Source organism: Podarcis vaucheri (assembly GCF_965113315.1).
Source record: "Podarcis vaucheri genome assembly, chromosome: 7".
NCBI classification, from domain to species: Eukaryota; Metazoa; Chordata; class Lepidosauria; order Squamata; family Lacertidae; genus Podarcis; species Podarcis vaucheri.
In genome coordinates, this window is record NC_138765.1 from 11,200,692 (window position 1) to 11,226,198 (window position 25,507).

At 47.8% G+C, this 25,507-nt stretch overlaps 1 protein-coding gene and 1 long non-coding RNA gene across 2 annotated transcripts in view; both read right to left on the reverse strand.

Moving 5' to 3' along the window:
- Nucleotides 1-10,124: 10,124 nt before the first annotated feature.
- LOC309537057 overlaps nt 10,125-25,507 on the reverse strand; it is a 29,188-nt gene continuing 13,805 nt past the window's right edge. The window contains exon 2 of the long non-coding RNA XR_014221800.1: nt 10,125-10,333. This is a non-coding gene — a long non-coding RNA (uncharacterized lncRNA). The remainder of the gene's footprint in view (nt 10,334-25,507) is intronic.
- Nucleotides 15,167-21,766, reverse strand: APOE (apolipoprotein E). Its single transcript, XM_082231436.1, is given in 5 exon segments — nt 15,167-16,202; nt 18,160-18,310; nt 21,150-21,216; nt 21,597-21,640; nt 21,643-21,766. Coding segments are annotated over 5 exon segments (981 nt in total). The 5' UTR covers nt 21,752-21,766; the 3' UTR covers nt 15,167-15,592.

The following is a 25,507-nucleotide window of genomic DNA, read 5'->3' on the forward strand; positions in this document are numbered from 1 at the left end:
CGTCGTCTGTCTCTAACCTTCTGAGGTAGCCTCAAGGCCACCACAGTTTGGAAGGCTACAAAAGAGGAATTGACAAATTCGAGGAAGATAAGGCTATTCAATGGCTGCTAGACATGATAGCTATGTTCTGTCTACGCAGTCGGAGGCAGTCATCTTTCTGGAAACTGCCGGAGGGGAGAGGGCTCTTGGGCTTGCAAGTTTCCCACAGGTATCTGAGTGGCCCCTGTGATATGCTATCGATTGGCCTGATCCAGTGGGTTCTTCTCATGTTCTTTGGGTCAGCAACATGCATAGGATGTGAGTGGTGCGACTCAAAAAGGAGGCTCCTTTGCTCAGACAGAGAGCTCATGTTTTGCAAGCAGAACATCCTGGGTCTAATCCCTGCTACCTTCAATTTTAAAAGAGATGATCAGATAGATAGTGATGATCTTTGCTGTGCTACTGAGGTTTGTTGACAAGACAGAAGTACTGTTTTTGGGGGACAGGAGGCGGGCAGGTGTGGAGGATTCCCTGGTCCTGAATGGGGTAACTGTGCCCCTGAAGGACCAGGTGTGTAGCCTGGGAGTCATTTTGGACTCACAGCTGTCCATGGAGGCGCAGGTCAAATCTGTATCCAGGGCAGCTGTTTACCAGCTCCATCTGGTACGTAGGCTGAGACCCTACCGGCCCGCAGACTGTCTGGCCAGAGTGGTGCATGCTCTAGTTATCTCCCGCTTGGACTACTGCAATGCGCTCTACGTGGGGCTACCTTTGAAGGTGACCCGGAAACTACAACTAATCCAGAATGCGGCAGCTAGACTGGTGACTGGGAGCGGCCACCGAGACCATATAACACCGGTCTTGAAAGACCTACATTGGCTCCCAGTACGTTTCTGAGCACAATTCAAAGTGTTGGTGCTGACCTTTAAAGCCCTAAACGGCCTCGGTCCAGTATATTTGAAGGAGCGTCTCCACCCCCATTGTTCTGCCTGGACACTGAGGTCCAGCTCCGAGGGCCTTCTGATGGTTCCCTCATTGCGAGAAGCAAAGCTACAGGGAATCAGGCAGAGGGCCTTCTCGGTAGTGGCGCCCGCCCTGTGGAACGCCCTCCCAGCAGATGTCAAAGCAATAAACAACTACCTGACATTCAGAGGACATCTGAAGGCAGCCCTGTTCAGGGAAGTTTTTAATATGTGACATTTTTGTGTATTTTTCATCTTTGTTGGAAGCCACCCAGAGTGGCTGGGGAAACCCAGCCAGATGGGCGGGGTACAAATAATAAATTATTATTATTATTATTATTATTATTATTATTATTAACTGGCTTGAAGACCTTCCTAAAGACAGAGAGCAGATAGGCTGACGAAGCAAGTAAGAATACATAGCCCTGAACACAAAGAGTTGGTTTCTATACTTCAGGGGTATATTCTCACATTGTGTGTTTTCAGCTGCAACACAGGAAGCTGTCTCCTACTGAGTCAGACCATTGGTCCATCTCGTTCAATATTGCCTACTCTGACTGGCAGTGACCATCCAGGATTTGGGGAAAGGATGGAATTGGGGAGTTTTGTACGTTTTTACCCATCCCTCCTCTCCCCCTCCCCATCCCACAACACATTTAAATGTGTATTTTCTCTAAATACATGCATTTTCAAAAATGGGAATTCTGATGCTTTCAAACAGCCAAGAATTGCATTGCAGGACAGGAGAAGTGTGAAGTCCAGTGGATCGCTAAAATATGTGCCACACATTAGTCCAAGAGGTACAGGTCAGAAAATATCATGCAGGAATTCACAAACACCATCTTCCTCAAGCTTCTCTACTCATGACAAATTGATTTATACAGCATGTTAATTCTATTTTCTGAAGCAGAATCTCCCTTCTTGCTCTTCTTCCTTGGCCTGCTCCAGAAGTCGGCAGAACAGGGCAGGTGTCAAGATGCAAAGCTGTTCTCAGTCCCATTCTTCCAAGACTCTGAGCCACCATCCTAGTCCTCATGAGGCCGGCGGTACAACAAGTTTGTAGGCTGCACAGGATGTCATCCCCTTCCCTGGGAGGGCTGGGGGAGAAACCTGATTCAATTTAAAGTCAAACTTGCCTAATTTGCAATTTCCGAAACAACACGTGAACTAGAACACAGCCACCTCTCAAAATTCAGACTTTTCTGAATTTTGTTGTGCTGCTCTCCAGCAGCGACAGCAGAAATGCATCACTCTAGGTTAAGTGTGCATATGGACATGTATATTCATGACAGTGACATGCAAACATGCATTGCGTCAGGCGAAACTGCTTCCCCAAAGCGTGTCTACAGTACTTGTCAAAACGGCACGCAAATATGTGTTGATTGGGCAAAATTCGCACTAAAATGCTGGAGAATATTCATGAGACTTTTTAAAAAAACCAAAACAAGACTTTCAGATTGCTGCAGAGCTGTGGAATTAAAGAATGGGTGTGTGAGAGAGAGATGCTTTAATTTGTGAATTAAAGATTTGGAAGGTTGATAAGCTGAGAGAACCAAAAGCTCCCAGAATCTGTGGAGCAATCCTGGGATCATAGAATCATAGAATAGAATCATAGAATCATAGAGTTGGAAGAGACCACAAGGGCCATCGAGTCCAACCCCCTGCCAAGCAGGAAACACCATCAGAGCACTCCTGACATATGGTTGTCAAGCCTCTGCTTAAAGACCTCCAAAGTAGGAGACTCCACCACACTCCTTGGCAGCAAATTCCACTGTCGAACAGCTCTTACTGTCAGGAAGTTCTTCCTAATGTGTAGTTTGGATCCATTGCTCTGTGTCTGCTTCTCTGGAGCAGCAGAAAACAACCTTTCTCCCTCCTCTATGTGACATCCTTTTATATATTTGAACATGGCTATCATATCACCCCTTAACCTCCTCTTCTCCAGGCTAAACATGCCCAGCTCCCTTAACCGTTCCTCATAAGGCATCGTTTCCAGGCCTTTGACCATTTTGGTTGCCCTCCTCTGGACACGTTCCAGTTTGTCAGTGTCCTTCTTGAACTGTGGTGCCCAGAACTGGACACAGTACTCCAGGTGAGGTCTGACCAGAGCAGAATACAGTGGCACTATTACTTCCCTTGATCTAGATGCTATACTCCTATTGATGCAGCCCAGAATTGCATTGGCTATTTTAGCTGCCGCGTCACACTGTTGGCTCATGTCAAGTTTGTGGTCAACCAAGACTCCTAGATCCTTTTCACATGTACTGCTCTCAAGCCAGGTGTCCCCCATCTTGTAATGTTTTTTGAAAACTTTCTTCTCTCACTCCCCACCCCCTCTCTCTCTGTGCCTCCATCTGTTTCGGATACTGGGGGTCTTACCCAGGCCATAACGCCTGAGGAGTCTCAAAGTTTGAAGCCTTCCCCACAGACGTCAGTGGTGGTAGAAGCTTCCAGCACATGGGCAGGCAAACTAAGGCCCAGGGGCTGGATCCGACCCAATCGCCTTCTAAATCTGGCCCGGGAATCAGTGTATTTTTACATGAGTAGAATGTGCCCTTTTATTTAAAATGCTTCTCTGGGTTATTTGTGGCACCTGCCTGGTGTTTTTACATGAGTAGAATGTGTGCTTTTATTTAAAATGCATCTCTGGGTTATTTGTGGGGCATAGGAATTCGTTCTTGTCCCCCTCTTCAAAATATAGTCCGGCCCCCCACAAGGTCTGAGGGACAGTGGACCGGCCCCCTGCTGAAAAAGTTTGCTGACCCCTGTTCTAGCATGTACCCCCAGAAATCTCCCATTATTTTAAAGCAGGCCCTTATTTGTGTCTTATTCCCCACAGCATCACACATCTCTCTTTAACAGCCCTTTTGTCTCTAACCTATACAGCTCTGTGGAACAAACAGTCCCGTTCCACAATGTCCCTTTTCTCCCCAGTTCTTGACCTGGCAACCCCACTCATCCGGCCCGGGAGGAGAGGAGGAGCCTGGAGGGGTTATTTGCGTTCATTGCAAAATGTTTGTTCAGAGATCCAAGCTTCCTTCCTTTCCCCTTCCCAGTAACAAAATGCTGAACGACAGTAACCCCCTCCTGGGATCTTTTAGGATTTATTTTATCTCGAGGTCCACATTTTTTAGATAAACAGCCCCGGTTAAGAAATCCTTTGTTTTTGTTGAGAAACTCAACTCTCCCACACCCTTTCTCTTGTGGAAATTTTTTCTTCTTTCTTGCACTGTAGTCCTTAGTACACACACACACACACACACACCCACACACACACACCACGTTTTATTCTAAACTCAATGCAGGCTTGCATATTTGTACACACAGCCTAGATCTATTCCCTAATTTTTGCCCCTGGAAAGTGCTCCTCGGGTCCTATCTCTAGAAATAACAGTCTGATCTTGGGGGGGGGGGCAAGGAGACTTCTGAGATCAAGACAGGAAAACAACCCCAGAGAAAGAGAGTAAAGGTTTTTAAGGCAACTTCAGCAAAGGGGTGAGCAGAGTTGAGGTGGGGGAAAGACCCACTTTGTAGAGCAAAACAGCCTTCTAGGCGATCGACAAAACATTTCTAAGCTATTTTGGAGCTCTAGTGCTCGCAGGCAAAATGCCACAACAATATATAACAAGGGGGATTATTTAGCTGCGATTCCTGCGATGCGTAGTGGTGGACTAGTTGGCACCTTTCCAACTCTACAATTCTGTGATAGAAACTGGCTTCATTCTGAGAATAAAAGCTTATTGCAGATTGATTCTGCATTACCACATACCACCATTCGAAAAGAGATTAAAACAGATAAGAGTATCAGAAGAGTCCTGCTAGATAAGGCTGATGGTCCCTTCTGTCTGGCATCCTGTTCTCAAAGCAGCGACTCTCAAGCAAAAGAGGCCTCTCCCCTTCTTGGATTTCCAGCAACTGATATGCAGAAACACTACTGCCAAGACAGTGGCGGCAGAGCAAAGCCATTGTGGCTAGCAGCCATCTGTAGCTTTCTCCTCCGTGAAGCTGGTGGTCACCACTGCTTCCTGCGGCAGAGAGTTCCATAGTTTAACTATGCACTGAGTGGGCGGTCCCAGAAATGGGGCGTTCATCCACCCCAATGACCCCGTGAGTAGTCATATGTCCAAGATCACAGTCACCCTACGCCAGTGTGGTGTAGTGGTTAAGAGCGGTGGACTCGTAATCTGGTGAACGGGGTTCGCGTCTCTGCTCCTCCACATTCAGCTGCTGGGTGACCTTGGGCCAGTCACACTTCTTTGAAGTCTCTCAGCCTCACGCACCTCACAGAGTGTTTGTTGTGGGGGAGGAAGGGAAAGGAGAATGTTAGCCGCTTTGAGACTCCTTAGGTAAAGGTAAAGGGACTCCTGACCATTAGGTCCAGTCGTGGCCGACTCTGGGGTTGCGGCGCTCATCTCGCTTCATTGGCCAAGGGAGCTGGTGTACAGCTTCCGGGTCATGTGGCCAGCAGGACTAAGCCGCTTCTGGTGAACCAGAGCAGCGCATGGAAATGCCGTTTACCTTCCCGCTGGAGTGGTACCTATTTATCTACTTGCACTTTGAGGTGCTTTCGAACTGCTAGGTTGGCAGGAGCAGGGACCGAGCAACGGGAGCTACCCGTTGTGGGGATTCGAACCGCAGACCTTCTGATCGGCAAGTCCTAGGCTCTGTGGTTTAACCCACAGCGCCAGCCGCGTCCCAGCTGATGAGACTCCTTCGGGTAGTGATAAAGCGGAATATCAAATCAAAACTCTTCTTCTTCTTCTTCTTCTTCTTCTTCTTCTTCTTCTTCTTCTTCTTCTTCCTTCAGCTGGAGCATGTGCAGGGAGGAAGGAACATGAATGACTTAATCAAAGGGAGGGTTTTCAAATGTGTTTCCAGTAACTACACCCATTTGGGTGGGTGACAGGATCTAGAACCAATCTAGATTGACAGCAGCATGCTGAAAATGTGCAAGGACAATTCCGGATTGAGAGGGAAACTACATTTTGTGTTACAAACGAGTTAGTGTATACAGAGCTTTAGGCATGCTATAATATTTTGGAAATGTGGGCTATCCACAAATTATATGGGTTTTTCCTGTTCGTACCACTTAGTGGTAAAACACTGACTAGTATTTCACATGTATGCAGCCGCCCAGAACCCTCTCATCAAGGCCGGGAGCTCAAGCAATAGATGGACCACTATATTATTTGTGAATCAGGCCTTATTGCAGACCCGTCAAGTGTCCCTATTTTCCAGGGGTGTCCCTGATTTAGAGAAGCCGTCCCAGTTTCTGATTTCATCCCAGAATGTCCCACTTTTCCTTAGGACGTCCCTATTTTCATTGGATAAATGTTGGGAGGTTACAGAGATATCCAATCCCTGAGCTGTCTGAAGACAATCCTGTATAGGGAAGGCTTTTTAAAATGTTTAATGCCTTATTATGTTTTTATATATGTTGGAAGCTGCCCAGAGTGGCTGGGGCAACCCAGTGAGATGTGGGGGGGGTATAAATAGTAAAATTATCATTATGGAATGGGACGTCCCTATTTTCATCGGGGAAATGTTGGAGGGTATGTTATCATACAGAGGGCCAGATTGCTAATCTAAAATGCATAACATACCAGAACTGGTCATGAGATTCTCCGTTCATTTAAATCAATTAGGTAAAGGTACCCCCAACCATTAGGCCCAGTCGCGGATGGCGCTCATCTCGCTCTATAGGCTGAGGGAGCCGGCGTTTGTCCACAGTCTGCTTCCAGGTCATGTGGCCAGCATGACTAAGCCGCTTCTGGCGAAACCAGAGCAGCGCACGGAAACGCCGTTTACCTTCCCGCCAGAGCGGTACCTATTTATCTACTTGCACTTTGATGTGCTTTCGAACAGCTAGGTTGGCAGGAGCAGGGACCGAGCAACGGGAGCTCACCCCGTCGTGGGGATTCGAACTGGTGACCTTCTGATCGGCAAGCCCTAATTAATGATAAATGCATTTATCAAGGTAGTTCACAAAATAAAAAAGTCACAAAGCCTATTTAAACAACAACAGAACTAAAACTAAGCATTGAAGTCCAACATGAACAGAAGTTTAAAACCATCCACCTCAAAGCAAAGCAGGATAATAGTGTTTTTCTGTCAAAAAACAAAGAAGTCGTCATCAGTTGATTAAATGCAGATGATGAATTGAAGCTTTCGTATTAGAACGGTACAGGCAACTTTCCTGCTTTTTAATTTGTCTCTGTGTTTTAAATAATCATCACCATTATTATTTTGAAATAAGCCATTTCTTTTCCTTTCAACCTTTTTTCAAAAGAAGACATCTCTTCCCTCCCCCCCCCGATTCCTAGCTCAGGTTTTCTGCCCGTGTTGCGCAAGCTCCCCGAAACACCAGCTGCATCAGTAACCAGCCAACCCCAAGCAAAACACAAAGTCTCTTTTCGAAAGTGCAGCCTCATCGCTTTCCAAGAGAGTCAGCCTGGCGGGGGCCCCGCAGTTTGGAGAGAGCGTGGAAGAAAAGTTGCCACAACCATAGAGGTCTGGATTTGCTCAGGGAGCAAAGTCCCACGGGCATGCCTCAGCGTCAGCAGGATGGGACGGGGCAGTGGCGTCACAGTGCACTGCGGCAGTTCTCATGCACAGGTGCCTTGAGGCCGTTCCTATTCCCTCCTCGTTCCTTTGCCTATCGCAGGGATTATTTTAGCAGGGGATGCTTTCTCAAGCTTCCATTTGTCTCCGTGATGGGAAAAGCTGCCTGTTGAATAAAGCTACAGTCATACCTCATGTTAAAGGTAAAGGGACCCCTGACCATTAGGTCCAGTCGTGACCGACTCTGGGGTTGCGACACTCATCTCGCTTTATTGGCCGAGGGAGCTGGCGTACAGCTTCTGAGTCATGTGGCCAGCATGACTAAGCCGCTTCTGGCGAACCAGAGCAGCGCATGGAAACGCCGTTTACCTTCCTGCTGGAGCGGTACCTATTTATCTACTTGCACTTTGACATGCTTTCGAACCGCTAGGTGGGCAGGAGCAGGGACCAAGCAACGGGAGCTCACCCTGTCACGGGGATTCGAACTGCCGACCTTCTGAACGGCAAGTCCTAGGCTCTAGGCTTAATGTTACGTTTTTTCAGGTTGCATCCCACGGCAACCCAGAAGTACAGTGGTAGCTCAGGTTAAGAACTTAATTCGTTCCGGAGGTCCGTTCTTAACCTGAAACTGTTCTTAACCTGAGGCACCACTTTAGCTAATGGGGCCTCCTGCGGCTGGCACGCCGCTGGAGCACAATTTCTGTTCTCATCCTGAAGCAAAGTTCTTAACCTGAAGCAATATTTCTAGGTTAGCAGAGTCTGTAACCTGAAGCGTATGTAACCTGAAGTGTCTGTAACCTGAGGTACAACTGTACCGGAAAGGGTTACTTCCGGGTTTCGCCGCTCACGCATGCGCAGAAGCACTTGTTGTAAACAAAAATCTGCCCTTTTTCCCTTATGGGGTATCCAAGAGCCCATATAGAGACCTTACATAGTTTCCCTATTGGTAGGAGAAAATAACAGAGGCCAACCAGAGAATATTGAGAAGCAAAGCAGCTAGTAAGCTTGATCTTTATTGATCTGTTGCAACAGGGTGCTCCCCTCACCCGCAGGAAAGGAGGAGGAACCCAGAACAATGGTGTGCAAAGCCTTATATGGACTTTTGAAATTGCCACCCTGTAGATCAAGACCACCCCCAGAAACATCATACATACATCACAGAAAAGGCGGTCTAAAACAGAAATTTGAATGTTGTTTTTCTCCTGTCCTTGTTTATCTCCTGTCTGGCAGGTTACTTGATTGGATTGCCTGGGGAGCCTGGCTAATCTTTTGTAATGATAAATACTTAGTTCCTGGGCCATGTCACAGGCTCACACCCTATTCAAACACAGACATACCCTTAAGACAGGATTTGTGATGGAAAAGACAATGGGGAGGCTTTTCCATTTTCCTTTGACCTTGCAGAGAAAACATTTGTTCAGTTTGGGACAGTTTGGGAATCAAAATGGTTCCAGGTCGGTCTTCCTGTGCTGATCTATGTACGTGCTTGGTTGGTACACTTATGAACATTTAACATATATCTAAGACCTCAAAATTCCTATCACACACTAAATCACGTTTTGCACATGCGCACAAGCACCAAATCGTGCCACGCACCTGCGCAGATACAGCGCTTCAGTTTGCAGGCTTTTCATGTTGTGAACGGACCTCTGGAACGGATCCCGTTTGCAACCAGAGGTTCTACTGTACTTGCTAAAAGGCAAAGGTAAAGGGACCCCTGACCATTAGGTCCAGTCGTGGCCGACTCTGGGGTTGCAGTGCTCATCTCGCTTATTGGCCAAGGGAGCCGGCGTACAGCCAGCAGGACTAAGCCGCTTCTGGCGAACCAGAGCAGTGCACGGAAACGCTGTTTACTTTCCTGCCGGAGCGGTACCTATTTATCTACTTGCACTTTGACGTGCTTTTGAACTGCTAGGTTGGCAGGAGCAGGGACCGAGCAACGGGAGCTCATCCCGTCGCAGGGATTCGAACCACCGACCTTCTGATTGGCAAGTCCTAGGCTCTGTGGTTTAACCCACAGCGCCACCCGCGTCTCTTTTACTTGCTAAAATGCGCTTAAATATGGGCGAGTCTCTCGGTTTTGGAGACCAACACTGCACAAGGAAAATTCCACTTATTCTGTGAGAGTTCCCCCTCTTTTCCTCCGCCCCAAATCCTCAACTGTCTGGAGCAGATTTTGAGGGTGCTTGAGGAAGGGAGGAGAGGTTCCACTGGGCAAGCAGAAAAGTCTGTGCGAGTTTAACGGCAGCATGCACTGTTTCAGAATTATAAAATGATGTGTGGCCTGCGGAAAGTGGCTAGCAGGGAGCTTTTCTCGCTCTCTCATCACACAGGAACTTGTTGGGCCCCCAGTGAAGCCGAATGCTGGGGGATTCAGGACAGATAGAAGAAAATGAGCACACAGTTAAACTGTGGAACTCACTGCCACAGGAGGCAGTGATGGACACCAACTTAAGAGATGATTGGACAGATTCATGGAGGAGAGGTGAAGGCCACTGTGAGAACAGAATGCTAGAGAACTAGATATCCTGTCAACCTGGGCTCTTCTTATGTTCAACACTGGATATGACCCTGAGTTTCTATGTGTCAAGTTATGGGTGAACATATCAGACGACACAGCGATTCTTCAAACAGCTCTTGTTTATTCACAGGCCAGGACAGAACTGAACTGAAGGGTTCAGCCAGCCTGCTTATATAGAGCTCCAGTACAATGTAACTGTAACAATTTTCTAAAACTATCCAATCACTGAATGTCACTTTCAATCCCTTATTTGCATAACTATCTACAGTATCCCCCTGCTGGCCCAGGGTGAGAACTTCAGTACATAACACTATGCCCCCCTCCCCAGTTTAAATACAGTTCCCCAGATTTCGGAATGTTTGCAATTTTTAAAAAAATCGCCAAGATTTTAGTGTATGGTTCTTCTATCATCCACATTCTCTGCAAGCAGCTTTGCCCGATACAATGGTTTCTTGTATGCTATTTTCAATAATAATAATGTGCATTTTTATGACAGCTTTGAGCCTCCCCGAATATGCATGCTTTTTTTGCATTATTTGGTTGGAGAACTACATTGCAAAATGTGGAGAAGTGCAGATTTCCAAGGATATTATTTATTTATTATTAAATTCCTGTGGGAATTTCTTTCTTTCTTTTACGAAAGAGCGAGAAAAACCCTTCCTCTATCTACTCGTTTACTGTGCCATGCATGGTTTTCATAAACTTCTACCATGTTGCCTCTGACTCGCCTTTTCCCTAAGCTAAAAATGCCGCCGCCATTTCTCATGGGGAGTCGCTCGATCGCTTTGATCATTTTCTTGGACATAACAAAGCCAAACACATGTCACCAGCCAGGCCTGATACCTCCCCAGCGCCTCTCGAGGGCTGCAAATAATGGTTGTCACACATCATCTGGCCAATGAGCCTCATTTGTGTCTGGCTGGATATTCTCACGTCATGCAGGCTGTATTTGTATTCTTCTGTGTTCTCAGTCATACTTTGGCGGCTTCTTGTCCTAACTTGTTTCTTTTCTTTGGGCCAAGCTGCATGGGTAGCTTCCCTAAAAAGGACTTGTTTTTCCACCCCGTCCACAAAGAAATGTGCATTAAAATAAAACACGGGTGCTTTCTAAATACCGTACTTTCCCATCTATAAGATGCCCCCATGTATAAGACGCCCCCTATTCTGGTGGACTCTGGTTTAAGAAAATGAGGAGGGGGGAAGAGATGGCCTATAAGTTGCCCCCACGTATAAGACGCCCCAAAATTTTGGACACTGTTTTTAGGGAAAGAATCTAGTCTTATACATGGAAAAATACGGTACTCTGGATACCACTGGCTGATCTGGTGCCACGACGCTCCCCAAAGCAAGTTCTGCCTCTCGAAGGACATGTCTCTGCTTGACTCTGAACGTCTTATTACTATCTCTTTGTATCATATGCGTGCATATCAACCATTCTGAGACACGCAGGGCGAAATCCCAGTTTCTGGTACCTGTTCCTAGTAAACCATTGCCCCTTCTCTCTCTCTCTCTCTCTCTCTCTCTCTCTCTCTCTCTCTCTCCCCCTCTCCCCCCCCCCCGATGTCAATTTGAAAAGTTGTCGTTGTTCAGAGAGTATGCATGCATGTCTGCGGTTGTTGGCATTTCTCTCTCTCTCTCTCTCTCTCTCTCTTTTTTAAAAAAATGCTTTTTATTGGATTTTCACAAACATAAATAAAACTTAATCTTTTACAGTCAACATTTTACGTCATCTTATTTACACTGTGTATATTCACGCCCAGACTTCCTTCCTTCCCTGCTTCGGTTTTCTTAGTATATATCTTCTCTTGCAGATTCTTATTTACCTTCTATACACATCACAGGATTTACGTTAACCCGGCTACAGTTTTTAGACTTCTACAGTTAATTCTTATGTATGCAACAAATTTACCCCACTCTTCTTCAAACTTTGTCCCTTTTTGGTCTCGAATTTTATAAGTCATTTTAGCTAATTCTGTATACTCAAAAAATTTAGTCTGCCACTCCATTACTGTTGGGGATCTCCTGTAATTTCCACTTTTGAGCCACGAGGATCCTAGCTGCTACTGTAGCATATTGAAATAGTTTGCGATCCTCGGCATTTGTCTGTCTCGAGAGACAATGGAGTGCGCCTCCGGGGGTGAAGTAAAACCCCACTGTATTAGCAGCACCGAAGTGACCTCCCTGGGGCACAAGCCTGGGCAGTGTGGCTGGAGGTCCGGGGCTGCCCAGACGACAAGACTCCCCTCCTGGTCTCGCTGATGTGGTCTAAAGGAAAGCAGAGCAAGACGTTTGGCGCCAGCTTGGCTGCAGGAGTTGCCGTAAGGAGGCATATAAGGCACCATCTAACCGTCTTAGGGACTACACCCCAGGTTTTTGTAAGGTTTCCTCCTTAGCCGTTTCTTCTCCCAAAGATGTTCTGCAAGGCAGTGGAGATTTAGGATCTGAGTTTTCCTTCTCCTAGATAGGTGACCTTCTTAAGTGGACGAGCCCCATCTGCCCCTCACTTCCTTCTACAGCCTGTGCAGTAACTGCCTTCTTGGCCATTGAACCCACTCTTGGTATTATCTGCTCAATCCGCATCCAGGGAAGTCCCTGACTCACTGAGGGTTTGAGACCCATCAGCTACCCTCACCTGGTTTAGCAGGCCAGTCAAATCCGTTCCTCGGTTGTGGCCGCTGTCGCCTGCTGACAGCTTCTAGGAGCCACAGGTGAGTGTTGAATGCAGGGTGCGGACCAAAGGGGGCAAACTATCCCAGAAGGAGCACGATGTGTCCCCCACCAGAGGTGCTAAAGGTAAAGGGACCCCTGACCATTAGGTCCAGTTGTGGCCGACTCTGGGGTTGCGGCACTCATCTCGCTTTATTAGCCGAGGGAGCGGCGTACAGCTTCTGGGTCATGTGGCCCGCATGACTAAGCCGCTTCTGGCGAACCAGAGCAGCGCACGGAAACGCCGTTTACCTTCTCGCCAGGGCGGTACCTATTTATCTACTTGCACTTTGACGTGCTTTCGAACTGCTAGGTTGGCAGGAGCTGGGACCGAGCAACGGGAGCTCACCCCGTCGTGGGGATTTGAACCTCCAACCTTCTGATTGGTAAGTCCTAGGCTCTGTGGTTTAACCCAGAGCGCCACCTGCGTCACTACCAGAGGTGCTACCCCTCGCCTTAACACCCCGTACGCATAATATGTCATCACTCATAGCCTCTGATGCTGCAATGGGTGAAGGGGAGGACAATTCCCCAAGGGATTGTGGGGGCAGCCATCTTGGATTGCCACACTGTAAGTAGCCAAGGGATTATCCTTGTTGTGAACTGCTAGTTCAGAGCCAAAGGGCAGCCAATGAACCAGAAATAAGAGAGTCCGGTCCTTTTTGTTATGTAGTGTAGTTTCACCCTGGGCCAACAGGGGGATATTGTATATAGTTTTCACTCAGGTCTGTAGATAGTTTTCACTCAGGTCCGCGGCACTTATTTTAGGTGGGAACTCTGGGCTGTGGTGGTTACAATGTTGACAGCCGGCTGCCTATAAATACAGGCCGGCTGAGCTGTTCGCAGTCAGTTCTATTCCAGCTTACCTTAATAAAGAGCTACTTGAAGGAATCACTGTGCCGGCTGCTATGTCAACCCACAACTTAATACTTTTTACTCTGGGCCAGTTGCCAGAATACATTGTGCAAGTGCCAGAAATTGGCAGGGTGAGCATTATGTTTTTAACTGAAGCTGGGCTTTTCAAAATGAAAAGAAATACATTAGACAACATCTCTGGTCAACTGTAGAGTCCCAAATAGGTTGCCCAACACATGCAAAGGTACATGTGGAGGATATCTTCACAGCTCAGGCAGGAAGGCTGGTGAGGGCAGTGGCAGAGCAACTTGCCGACATGGCAGCTGTGGGGATTGTTATCGCACCTGCCTTCCCATGCGACCTGAGTAGCGATCTGCCTTGGACTCTGCCCCATGGCTCCATCAGGCGATCAAAGTTGGCATCTTTACAGAAAGCGACAAGCCACCACACAGGAACAAGGGACGCTGCCTCATACCGAGCCAAACCATTGGTCCATCAAACTCCATAGAGTGGTACCTCGGGTTAAGAACTTAATTCATTCCAGAGGTCCGTTCTTAACCTGAAACTGTTCTTAACCTGAAGCACCACTTTAGCTAATGGGGCCTCCCGCTGCTGCCGCACCGCCGGAGCACGATTTCTGTTCTCATCCCGAAGCAAAGTTCTTAACCTGAAGCACTATTTCTGGGTTAGCGGAGTCTGTAACCTGAAGCGTATGTAACCCGAGGTACCACTGTACTATCTACATCATGGGTAGGCAAACTAAGGCCCGGGGACCGGATGCGGCCCAATCGCCTTCTCAATCTGGCCCATGGATGGTCCGGGAATCAGCGTGTTTTTACATGAGTAGAATGTGTGCTTTTATTTAAAATGCATCTCTGGATTATTTGTGGGGTATAGCCTATGCCGCATAGGAATTCGTTCTCCCCCCCCCAAAAAAAAAAATATAGTCCAGCCCACCACATGGTCTGAGGGATGGTGGACCGGCCCACGGCTGAAAAAGGTTGCTGACCCCTGGTCTACACTGACTGGCAGCAGCAGGCAGGAGTCTCTTCCAGCCCTATTTGAAGATACCAAGGTTTGAAACTGGCACCTTCTCCCTGCAAATCAGATCTATGCCCCTTCTCCAATTCAGATGTCCCCTTCTTCCAGGCCCAGAAAACAATAGACTTAACTTCTTCTTCTTTAACCTCCATCCTATCTAATTCCATCAGGGCCTACAATCCAGTAAGTTCCCAAGTGCATCATTTTATAGCATTCATTTTTGCCTGGACCTGTGTTTGGCAGGACGGGCAAAAAGAAAGAAACCACTTGAATATAGCTGGCAAAGCAGAAACAACGCCGAGTTTTTGCACCTGGGTGTTCAGAAACATCCCGCATTGCTGGGGGCTGGACTAGATGGCCCTCAGAGGTCCCTTCTATGATTTCATGCTCCCTGTGGAGCTGCAAAGGTATGCTGCTGGTTCGGGATAACCGATGCCGTTTCAATTACTGTTTACCGGTTCCTCCTGCTCTGTGTGTATATCGGTTGTCGTGCAATGCAAAACGAGACATGAAACTCCATCGCAAGAAAGGGAGACCCCTGTATCCAAAGTACATTTTATTCAGTTAACAGGTCAAAATGGGAAAGAAAGAAAAAAAACACCAGGAAAGCCAAGAAATTGTGGTGAAAGGAATGACACAAGTGTCTTGGGTGTGAGGTGTTAAAACGGGGAAACAGGGCAGAGCGCCCTTTCCTTGTCAGTGGTTCGCAGGTGCAACAGCGGTTACTAATGGAGGACGTAGAAAGTGCTGGTCACCAGAGGAAAGTGTGTGGAATGTTAATTGGCCAAAATGGCAGCACTCTGGCCAAGCAGAGCTGAACAGGGAGGGGGACCTGCCGTGCGGTGTGAGGTTAGTATACAGCAAGGACCATCAACGCCTGTCCGGCCAAAGAGAGCCATCTTGGTTCCCATAGAAACGGAGGTCAGCCATGTTGCTCTTCCTGGGAGCACAGGCCAGGCCTTAGGCCTTAGGCCTGCGCCTGTGCCTGAGCCTCCTTGACTTTCTCCACAATGGCCTGGATCCGGGTGGTGAGGTCCTCTACCAAGGGGGCGAACCACTCGCGCACCTTTTCGGCCGTCTGGTCAAAGGAGTCCTTCAACTCCTGAGCTCGGCTGTTGAGTTGCTCGTGGACCATCTTCCCTTGCTCGCCGACGGCCTGCGCCAGGGCCTGGAAACGCTGCTGCCCCTTCTCTCGGATTTTGGAGAAGTAGGGCTCCAGGCTCTGGCGCACGGCTTCCACCTTCTCGTCTGCGCTGGTCTGCACCTCCGCCCTGTAGGCTTCAAACTTCCTCTGCAGGTCGTCGACGTCCTTCGTGAGGCGCTTCTTCATCTTGCGCATGTAGAGGTTGAACTGGGACCGCAGCACCTCCATGTTGTGGTTGAGCATCAGGCGCGCGTCGTTGGTGTACTGGACCACCTTGCCCTTGGTCTCCTCCATGTCGGTCCGCAGCTTCTCGGACAAGGCCGACATTTCGGTCGTCAGGCGCTGCTGCACATCCTGGGCATAGGGTCCTATCTTGGAGCGCAGGTTCTCTGTGTAGAGGTCCAACTCCGCCATGGTGTCTGTGATAAAGCCACTGTGGAGAAGGAGGAGGTAGCAGGGAAGGGTCAGAATCGTGTCACCCTGGTCATTCTCTAGCATTAGGCCCTGCAGCCATAACTCTTGCAGGATAAACAACCAGTCTATCCTGAGGTGAGCTTGCCCACCTTGGAGGAACATGGGTGCCTGTACCACCCTGCTAAGTGGCAAGGAGATTTTGGCAACCCTGGCGCCACATTCACACCATACATTTAAATCCCTCGTATACCTCACTAGCAAAACCCAGGAGAAACCTGGCAACTGCAGATCATCTGGTTATCTCCTGCTTGGACTACTGCAATGTTCTCTACGTGGGGCTACCTTTGAAGGTGACTTGGAAACTACCATCTAATCGAGAACACGGCTGCTGGACTAGTGACTGGGAGTGGCAGCCGGGAACATATAACACCAGTCTTAAGAGGATTTATATCGTCTCCCAGTACATTTCCAAGCTCAATTCAAAGTGTTGGTGCTGATTAAAGCTCTAAACAGCCTCATTGACCTTATATACCTGAAGGAGCATCTCCACCCCATCGTTCAGCCCGGACACTGAGGTCCAACACCGAGGGCCTTCTGGTGGTTCCCTCCCTGCGAGAAGTGAGGTTACAGGGAACCAGACAGAGGGCCTTCTCGGTAGTGGCCCCCACCCTGTGGAACGCCCTCCCAGCAGATGTCAAGGAAATAAACAACTAATTGACTTTTAGAAGACATCTGAAGGCAGCCCTGCTTAGGGAAGTTTTTAATGTTTGATGTTTTATTGCATTTTTAATATTCTGTTGGGAGCTGCCCAGAGCGGCTGGGGAAACCCATTCAGGTGGATAGCATTTAAATAAGGAATTATTATTATTATTATGGTTGCATTGAAGTCACAGTCCTAGCACTTTTACAAACTACAGATCCCAGGATTCTTTCCCACCTTTTCATCTCCGCAGGGCCTTCTGGCGGTTCCCTCATTGCAAAAATCTGCAGGGAACCAGGCAGAGGGCCTTCTTGGTAGTGGCACCCTCCCTGTGGAACGCCCTCCCACCAGATGTCAAAGAAATAAACAACTATCCAACGTTTAGAAGACAGCCGAAGGCATCCCTGTTTAGGAAACTTTTTAATGACTGATGTTTTAATGTATTTTTAATCTGTTGTTGGAAGCCGCCCAGAGTAGCTTGGAAAACCCAGCCATATGGATGGGGTATAAATAATAAATTATTATTATTATTGAGGAAAAGAACGTCCAACTGTGTTTCAAGCTGGCAATATGTGCACAGCCTAAATCATCCTTCAGCAGGATGGAGGTAACGAGGGACCACTCTGGAAGATATCGTGGCCCTATCAGGGTGTGAGCCAATCTGACAACGCCAGTCTTTAACACCAGGCCCCAGTAAATTTCAAAGTTCTGTTGGTTCCAGAACAAATTAGGCATGCAAGAACCAAAGCAACATTTTGCAAAGGACCTGACAAATTTGAAAATTCTAAGGGCTGGTGTCCAAACAAACAAAAACAGAAGATTCTAAAATCCAGGGGTTTTTTAACTTCAGAAATTGTACAATTCCGATTGGGATTCCTGCCATGTAAGTGTGATATGGGCTGTGTACATACTATACCTTTAAAGCACATTCGAAATGCATTCTTTCCCTCAGAGAATTATGGGAACAGTAGTTTGCCCCTCACAGAGTTACAGTTCCCGGGAGCACTTATCAAACTACATGCCCAGAATTCTTTGGGTGTGTGTGTGTGAGGAAACATGTTTTGAATGTGCTGTAAAGGTACACAGCCTTCATCCCCCCCCCACAAAATGTGTTTCAGTTCTAATAATCAGATATCATCCATCTTAAGATCTATGTGAGCTTGGACTTTTTGGAGTATGCACTGGGGCTGTGAAAACTCCAGCTGAGCACATGTCATTAAAAAAAACCTCACCTAGCGCCTGTACCCACTAAAAAGGAAGAAGCAAAATCACTCACTCCAGTTCCTTGCTGAGCTGCGAACTCTTGATCTGAGCAGTGGCATCATCAGCGGCATCCCCAATCCTGGTCACTACATCCCTGAAGACATCCACCGTCTCCTCCCATTTGGATTTTGTCCCTTCTTCGGGGACAGGGTTGGCCAAGGAGCCTGCGTGGATTAGGGAAAGGAGGAAAACATTCAAGGATCTAGAAACAGGCCAAACTCACGTCCCCCCAAACTGAATGAGGGATGCCTGTCAATATGGGGCATCCCACCTGGCCGCAAGCCACTTACAAAGTGAGGCCCTTGGAATCAGCGAAGCCACACTCCTGCGAGTGATGGCAAGGAGGCAAAACATGAAGGGATTTATGCGGCGTAGTCCTGCTCAGAGGAGACCCACTAAAAACAATAGGCATGTGTACATTGATTTCAGTGGGCCTCCTCTGAATATAACTTTGTTGGAGACATATCCCCAATTAAGAAGGTACTTCCTGTTGCAGAGGGGAAGTGCCGCCATCTTGTCGCCTCTTCCCATCGCTAGCTAGTGTCTCAGTGACTGGAATGGGATGGAAGGGCTTGAGCGTGTAGTTTGTGACTGTCCAGTGTTTTGTTTTTCAAAATGCTGGTCATTTCGCAAGCCCAGATGGAAGTGCCATTACACCTCCTTCCCTTGTGTCATCAATCGATGGCACAAACCTCCTTACTTAATCCCAGCGGCTCTTAGGGCTGATGTTACTTTCACAACTCAGCATTCCTAGATAGGGTGACCCATTGATGGGGCCAAAGGTTGCGGTTGTTAAACACAAGTCCTAAACTAACCTTGACGAGGCACCTGCATGTCTAAATAGGCAAATAGCGACCTACTTCAGCCTAGGGTGGTCAGTCCAGACCCCCACAGAGCCTTCCCTTCTGGGGAGCCAAGCCCACCCCAACCTTTCCCCTTAGGATGCATTTTCTTCCCATTTCTTTGCAGGTTTATCGTGCCCGGCCTTCTGATAACTCCCCTCTTTATCCTCAAAACAATCCTGCCATTACACAGTTGCACAAGTGAAGCGCTCTGTGCCCCTGAGAGATGCTACTAGCCAGGGCCGTATTTAAGTTTGATGAGGCCCTCAGCTACTGAAGGCAATGGGGCCCTTTATATGTCCAGCTGCTCTTTGTCAACAACAAATGGCTGCTGTTTTTTGTGTTGAATAGCTGCTATATGGTAATTTATGGCCCTAACAGGTATCTAAAGCCATTTGCAGAGTCAACCCTCTCCGAGCAGGAATTTAAACCTGGCTCTCCCCCAAGTTTTAGTCTCATGCTCTAACCACTACACTGCGTTGCCAAGCTACGAGAGGGGGCAAAGGACTCTACAGCTCCCTCCTTCCACAACCAGCAATAGGTCCCTTCCCTTATTTCATATTACACATTACACAGTTGCACAAGTGAAGCGCTCTGTGTCCCTGAGAGACGCTACTAGCCAGGGCCGTATTTAAGTTTGATGAGGCCCTCAGCTACTGAAGGCAATGGGGCCCTTTATATGTCCAGCTGTCTTTTGCCAACAACAAATGGCTGCTGTTTTTTGTGTTGGATATATGCTATATGGTAATTTATGGACCTAACAGGTATCTAAAGCCATTTGCACATGCAGAATGTATGCACCCTATATATAGGTAAAGGTGAAGGGACTCCTGACCATTAGGTCCACTCGTGACCGACTCTGGGGTTGCGACGCTCATCTCGCTTTATTGGCCGAGGGAGCCGGTGTACAGCTTCTGGGTCATGTGGCCAGCATGACTAAGCCGCTTCTGGCGAACCAGAGCGGCGCATGGAAATGCCGTTTACCTTCCTGCCAGAGTGGTACCTATTTATCTACTTGCACTTTGACATGCTTTCGAACTGCTAGGTTGGCAGGAGCTGGGACCAAACAATGGGAGCTCACCCCGTCGCAGGGATTCGAACCGCTGACCTTCTGATAGGCAAGTCCTAGGCTCTGTGGTTTAACCCACAGCGCCACCCGCGTCCCTATCCTATATATACAAATGAGCAAACCAGTGATATTTTAGGGTGCAGGCTAGCAGGCAGGGCCCATGACTTACATCCTAGGAGCCTACACAACGCAAAACACTGTTGCTGTATGTAGGTTTTATTTTATTTGTTTTTTATCTTATATTTTGGAAATGTACATCCAGGTTTTTTCCTTTAATTTTTTTGGGGGCCCCCTAAGCTATAGCTTGTTTAGCTTATACGTAAATCCAACACTGCTACCAGCCAGTGCAGACAGCACTGAGCTAAATGGACAAGTGTCCAATTTTTTTAATAAAGCAGCATCAGTCGCACAGTGAGCAGGACAGAGTTTTAAAGCCCATGTGGCCAACATCCCCATAATTTCAAAGCACAAAAGTCAAGCTAGCTCAGATTTCTGGCCGCTCCCCACAACGCAACCCTGATGTTCTGATGTGTCTAGTCTACCTTCATCCCTCTTTCCCTCTTTACATTAGCTCACGCCACACACAAGAAGAAGAAGAAGAGTTTGGATTTGATATCCCGCCTTTCACTCCCTTTAAGGAGTCTCAAAGCGGCTAACAATCTCCTTTCCCTTCCTCCCCCACAACAAACACTCTGTGAGGTGAGTGGGGCTGAGAGACTTCAGAGAAGTGTGACTGGCCCAAGGTCACCCAGCAGCTGCATGTGGAGGAGCGGAGACGCGAACCCGGTTCCCCAGATTACGTGATTACCGCTCTTAACCACTACACCACACTGGCTCTCAACACAACTTGTGGAGAAGCGATAGTCTCCCAATAAACCATGGCATAAGACTAAGAGCTGCTCTGATCTGCTTCACCGAGGTAAACTGCCACTGTTTGTGGAAGTTTCACACCCACGGAGTATAGAAGTCCGTGCTGCCTTTGAACTAGCCTTTAAGGAGCACTGGGATAGAGGGGACGAAGGGTGCTTAGCTCGTTCTGTGTGCGTCCGATTTTATTCAAGACAAACCACCTCTTCCAATTCCGCCACTCACCTCCCAGCAGGACCGCTGTGAAAAACAGGGCAAGGAATTTCATGATCACCGACTTTTCTGGACCCTTCTGAGAAACGGAGACATTACAAAAAGGGACAAAATTAGGTAATGGAGTGACTCGAGGGTGGGTATTTTCCTCCACCAGCAGGAATCTTTAAGAGACACACACAGAGGATTAATCGCAGCCCAGCCAACGATGAGACTGTATCTGCTCAGTCCTGAAAGGGAGACCCCACCGAATGCCATACCATAAAAAACACAAAAAAACAACCCTACATTAGCAGACTTTTCTCCAAATGCCCTTAAATCGAAAACAGCTCTTTCCCCTTGGTCTCTTGGTCCCAGTCCACAATGCACACTGGAACCCACAAACCCGACACACCTTCAAAAAAAGAAGAGATTGTGCAAAGTTGCCAGTTATTCTGCTTTGCTCTCACCTTCCTTTACCTTCTCTTCCTCTGGAGTCTGGAAAGTGTTCAGCCAGACCTCAGTGCAGACTTAAATACCCAGCTCAGCTGGTAGGAAAGAGAGGGGGGGGAGAGGGAGGCGGGACTGGCAGAGTCAGCAGCAGCAGTAGTCACAAAATTTTGCCAAAGTGGCATCGAGGACAAAGTTTAACACCCACACACACACTTTGCACACACACACACTGCTAGGGAAAGTCTTAACCCTGAACTCACCAGAGAAAGAGAGGGAGGGAGGGAGGAAAACAAAATAGTTAAAGCAATGTTTTTTTATTGCATCAAGTATGTGAACTTTTGACTGACACAAGTCTCCCCACCAGGCAGAATAGAAGTTGTTAAATAATTCTTTTTCCTCTCTGCCTGAAGAACGTGGAGAGGTGCTCTCACACATTTCCCATGGCCACCTTTCTCCCATTTTTTTGCAGCTACAGTGGTACCTCGGGTTACATACGCTTCAGGTTACAGACTCCACTAACCCAGAAATAGTACCTAAGAACTTTGCTTCAGAATGAGAACAGAAATCGTGCTCCGGTGGCGCAGCAGCAGCAGCAGGAGGCCCCATTAGCTAAAGTGGTGCTTCAGGTTAAGAACAGTTTCAGGTTAAGAACGGACCTCTGGAACAAATTAAGCACTTAACCTGAGGTACCAGTGTATTTGCACAAGCTTCACTGAAAATTGTTTTCTTGCACGAAACGAATTGTGTTCTTGGGTGGTGGGGAAAAGATGGCATTGATTAAAATGTGTTTATGCTACAGTGAGGCCCGAAATGGTCGATCAAAGTCAGACTGAGTTAACATAAAACAGTGGGACAGACTTGGGGAAAGGGTGATTCAGAGGGGAGAAGCAGCAGCGGGAGGCCACGCAAAGCTCTTATCCACCGATTTCTTCTCCCTTAACGCTTCTGTTCCCAGTGGTGACAAACTCATATTGGAATACCCCAGCAGAGGTAACAGAGGAGAAGATGGGGGAGAGATTTGCCCCTTCTCTCCTCCAAACTATATCCTCCCCTCTACTGCCATTCAACTGTTTTGCTGTTGAGATTTATCAGTTCAAGTCTGTTGCTGAATGTGTAGCTTATGAGTGTCTGAAAACAAATGTACAGTTGTACCTCGGGTTAAGTACCGTGTTTTTCGCTCTATAAGACGCACCAGACCACAAGACGCACCTAGTTTTTGGAGGAGGAAAACAAGAAAAAAAAATATTCTGAATCTCAGAAGCCAGAACAGCAAGAGGGATCGCTGCACAGTGAAAGCAGCAATCCCTCTTGCTGTTCTGGATTCTGGGATAGCTGCGCAGCCAGCATTCGCTCCATAAGACACACACACATTTCCCCTTACTTTTTAGGAGGGGAAAAGTGAGTCTTATAAAGCAAAAAATACGGTACTTAATTCGTTCCGGAGGTCCATTCTTAACCTGAAACTGTTCTTAACCTGAGGTACCACTTTAGCTAATGGGGCCTCCCGCTGCTGCCACGCCACCGGAGCACGATTTCTGTTCTCATCCAGAAGCAAAGTTCTTAACCCGAAGCACTATTTCTGGGTTAGCGGAGTCTGTAAGCTGAAGCGTCTGTGACCTGAAGCGCATGTAACCCGAGGTACCACTGTACACATTTCTACCACTTTTTCAGGCACACACAAGTGAATCCAGACAGTAAGAGACACAGTCAACTGTACACTGTGATTTTGTGAGATTTTGGACCCTTGGAAAATTCATCTGGGATTGTCCACACCCCTACGTGACAGGTCGCAATTGCCAGATCTGTCAATAGACAGACACCTCAAGTTATACCAAGGGATATCAAGTCAACTCACAGGAACAGAATAAGCTGCCTCATACTGTGTTAGACCCTTGGTCCAGCTAGCTCAGTAATGGCAACAGCTGCTCAAGATTTCAGGCAGAGGTCGCTTTCAGCTGTACCCGTAGATGCCAGGTGTTGAACTTCGGAAGTCCTGCATGAAATGCAGTACTCTTGCCAATGTTTGTCTACTCAGGTGTACGTCTCATTGAGTTCAATGGGGCTTACTCCCAGAATTGCTCATAGGGTTATAAACCAAAGTGGTTTATCCACGCCATTTATTGAGACATATTTGGGGTGCAAACCCCCAAACTACCTAATTCATATTAGTGGGCAGCAAGAATAATATTTCATGTTATGGGAAAGGAACCAAGAGGTGTTTGTTGCTCTGGTTTAATCCCATATGAAACAGAAAAGAGTATGTTACTGCACACCTGACAAAACTAGAAAGGGGTTGAAATTTATCAATCAATGCACTCTTACGCCACTTCAACAGGCATGGCTTTCTCCAGAGCATCCTGGGGACTGTTGTTTGTTAAAGATGCTGAGAGTTAGTAAAGGTAAAGGGACCCCTGACCGTTAGGTCCAGTCGTGGCCGACTCTGGGGTTGCGGCACTCATCTCGCTTTACTGGCCGAGGGAGCTGGCAAACAGCTTCCGGGTCATGTGGCCAGCATGACTAAGCCGCTTCTGGTGAACCAGAGCAGCGCAAGGAAACGCCCTTTACCTTCCCGCCAGAGCAGTACCTATTTATCTACTTGCACTTTGACATGCTTTCGGACTGCTAGGTTGGCAGGAGCAGGGACCGAGCAATGGGAGCTCACCCCGTCGGGGGGATTCGAACCGCCGACCTTCTGATCGGCAAGTCCTAGGCTCTGTGGTTTAACCCACAGCGCGACGACTGCTATTCCACTCCCAGAGCTGCCATTCCCAGAGTTCTCTGGGAAGAGGGATTGCTTGTTAAGCGGCTTTGGAATTGTAGCTCTTGGGCGAGGATACGGATCGCCTAACAACTCTCAGTACCCTTAACAAACTACAGTTCCCAGTATGCCTTGGGGGAGATCCGTGAGACTTAAACTTGTATAAAAGATCTTTAGATATATGGTGCAAATGTAGCCTTGGCTGCTTTGGGTGAAAAGCAAGATCCTGAAGCTGAGGCTCCAATACTTTGGCCACCTCATGAGAAGAGAAGACTCCCTGGAAAAGACCCTGATGTTGGGAAAGATGGAGGGCACAAGGAGAAGGGGACGACAGAGGACGAGATGGTTGGACAGTGTTCTCGAAGCTACCAGCATGGGTTTGATCAAACTGCGGGAGGCAGTGGAAGACAGGAGTGCCTGGCATGCTCTGGTCCATGGGGTCACGAAGAGTCGGACACGACTAAACGACTAAACAACAACAACAACAACAACAAGATAGTGTCTGGCTCACTGAAGTCTTTCATTCAATGCAGTGGTGTCCAGACGTTGCCCTGAATCTTGTTTCACCATTGTCAACAGAGCAGTGCCTTCCAGAGCACCTGAGATTAGGAGGCTGCAGATCACATGATGCAGTCCACTATCATCTGGCCACCGCTCCCCACCCCCCGCATTTGCCACCTGAGGCAGCCAACTCAATCTGTCCAACGGTAGGGCTGGCTGTAAATGTTTCTCCCCACGGTTTCTTTGCCCACAAATAAAGAGTACAGAATTTTGAGAGGCCATTTTGTGCACAACTTTAGACAGAACTTTTAGAGGCGAGACGGGGTTTTACTGGGGAAAACGTCATTCTTTGCTACTAGGATGCAGGAAATCGTGGGTGTCCTGTTGCAAACGTCTGGGTCGCTGGGACGGAGGAGACTTCTCTTCTTGTGACTCTGTTTGACTGGAGGGATTTCGTAAGGGTTCTTCGAGAGAGAAGGGTTAGCAGGGTTGTGAGTCAAAGAGGTGAATTCACCCTGCCCTGCCAGGCACATGCTGAACTGAACAAGAAACCGAGGCCTAACAAAATGAGCACATGCAAGGCACAAACTCTTGCAGACATGCACAACCCGTGACAGTCTGAGCTTCTTTCTTTTTAATGTATTCTTAATCTTTGTTGGAAGCTGTCCAGAGTGGCTGG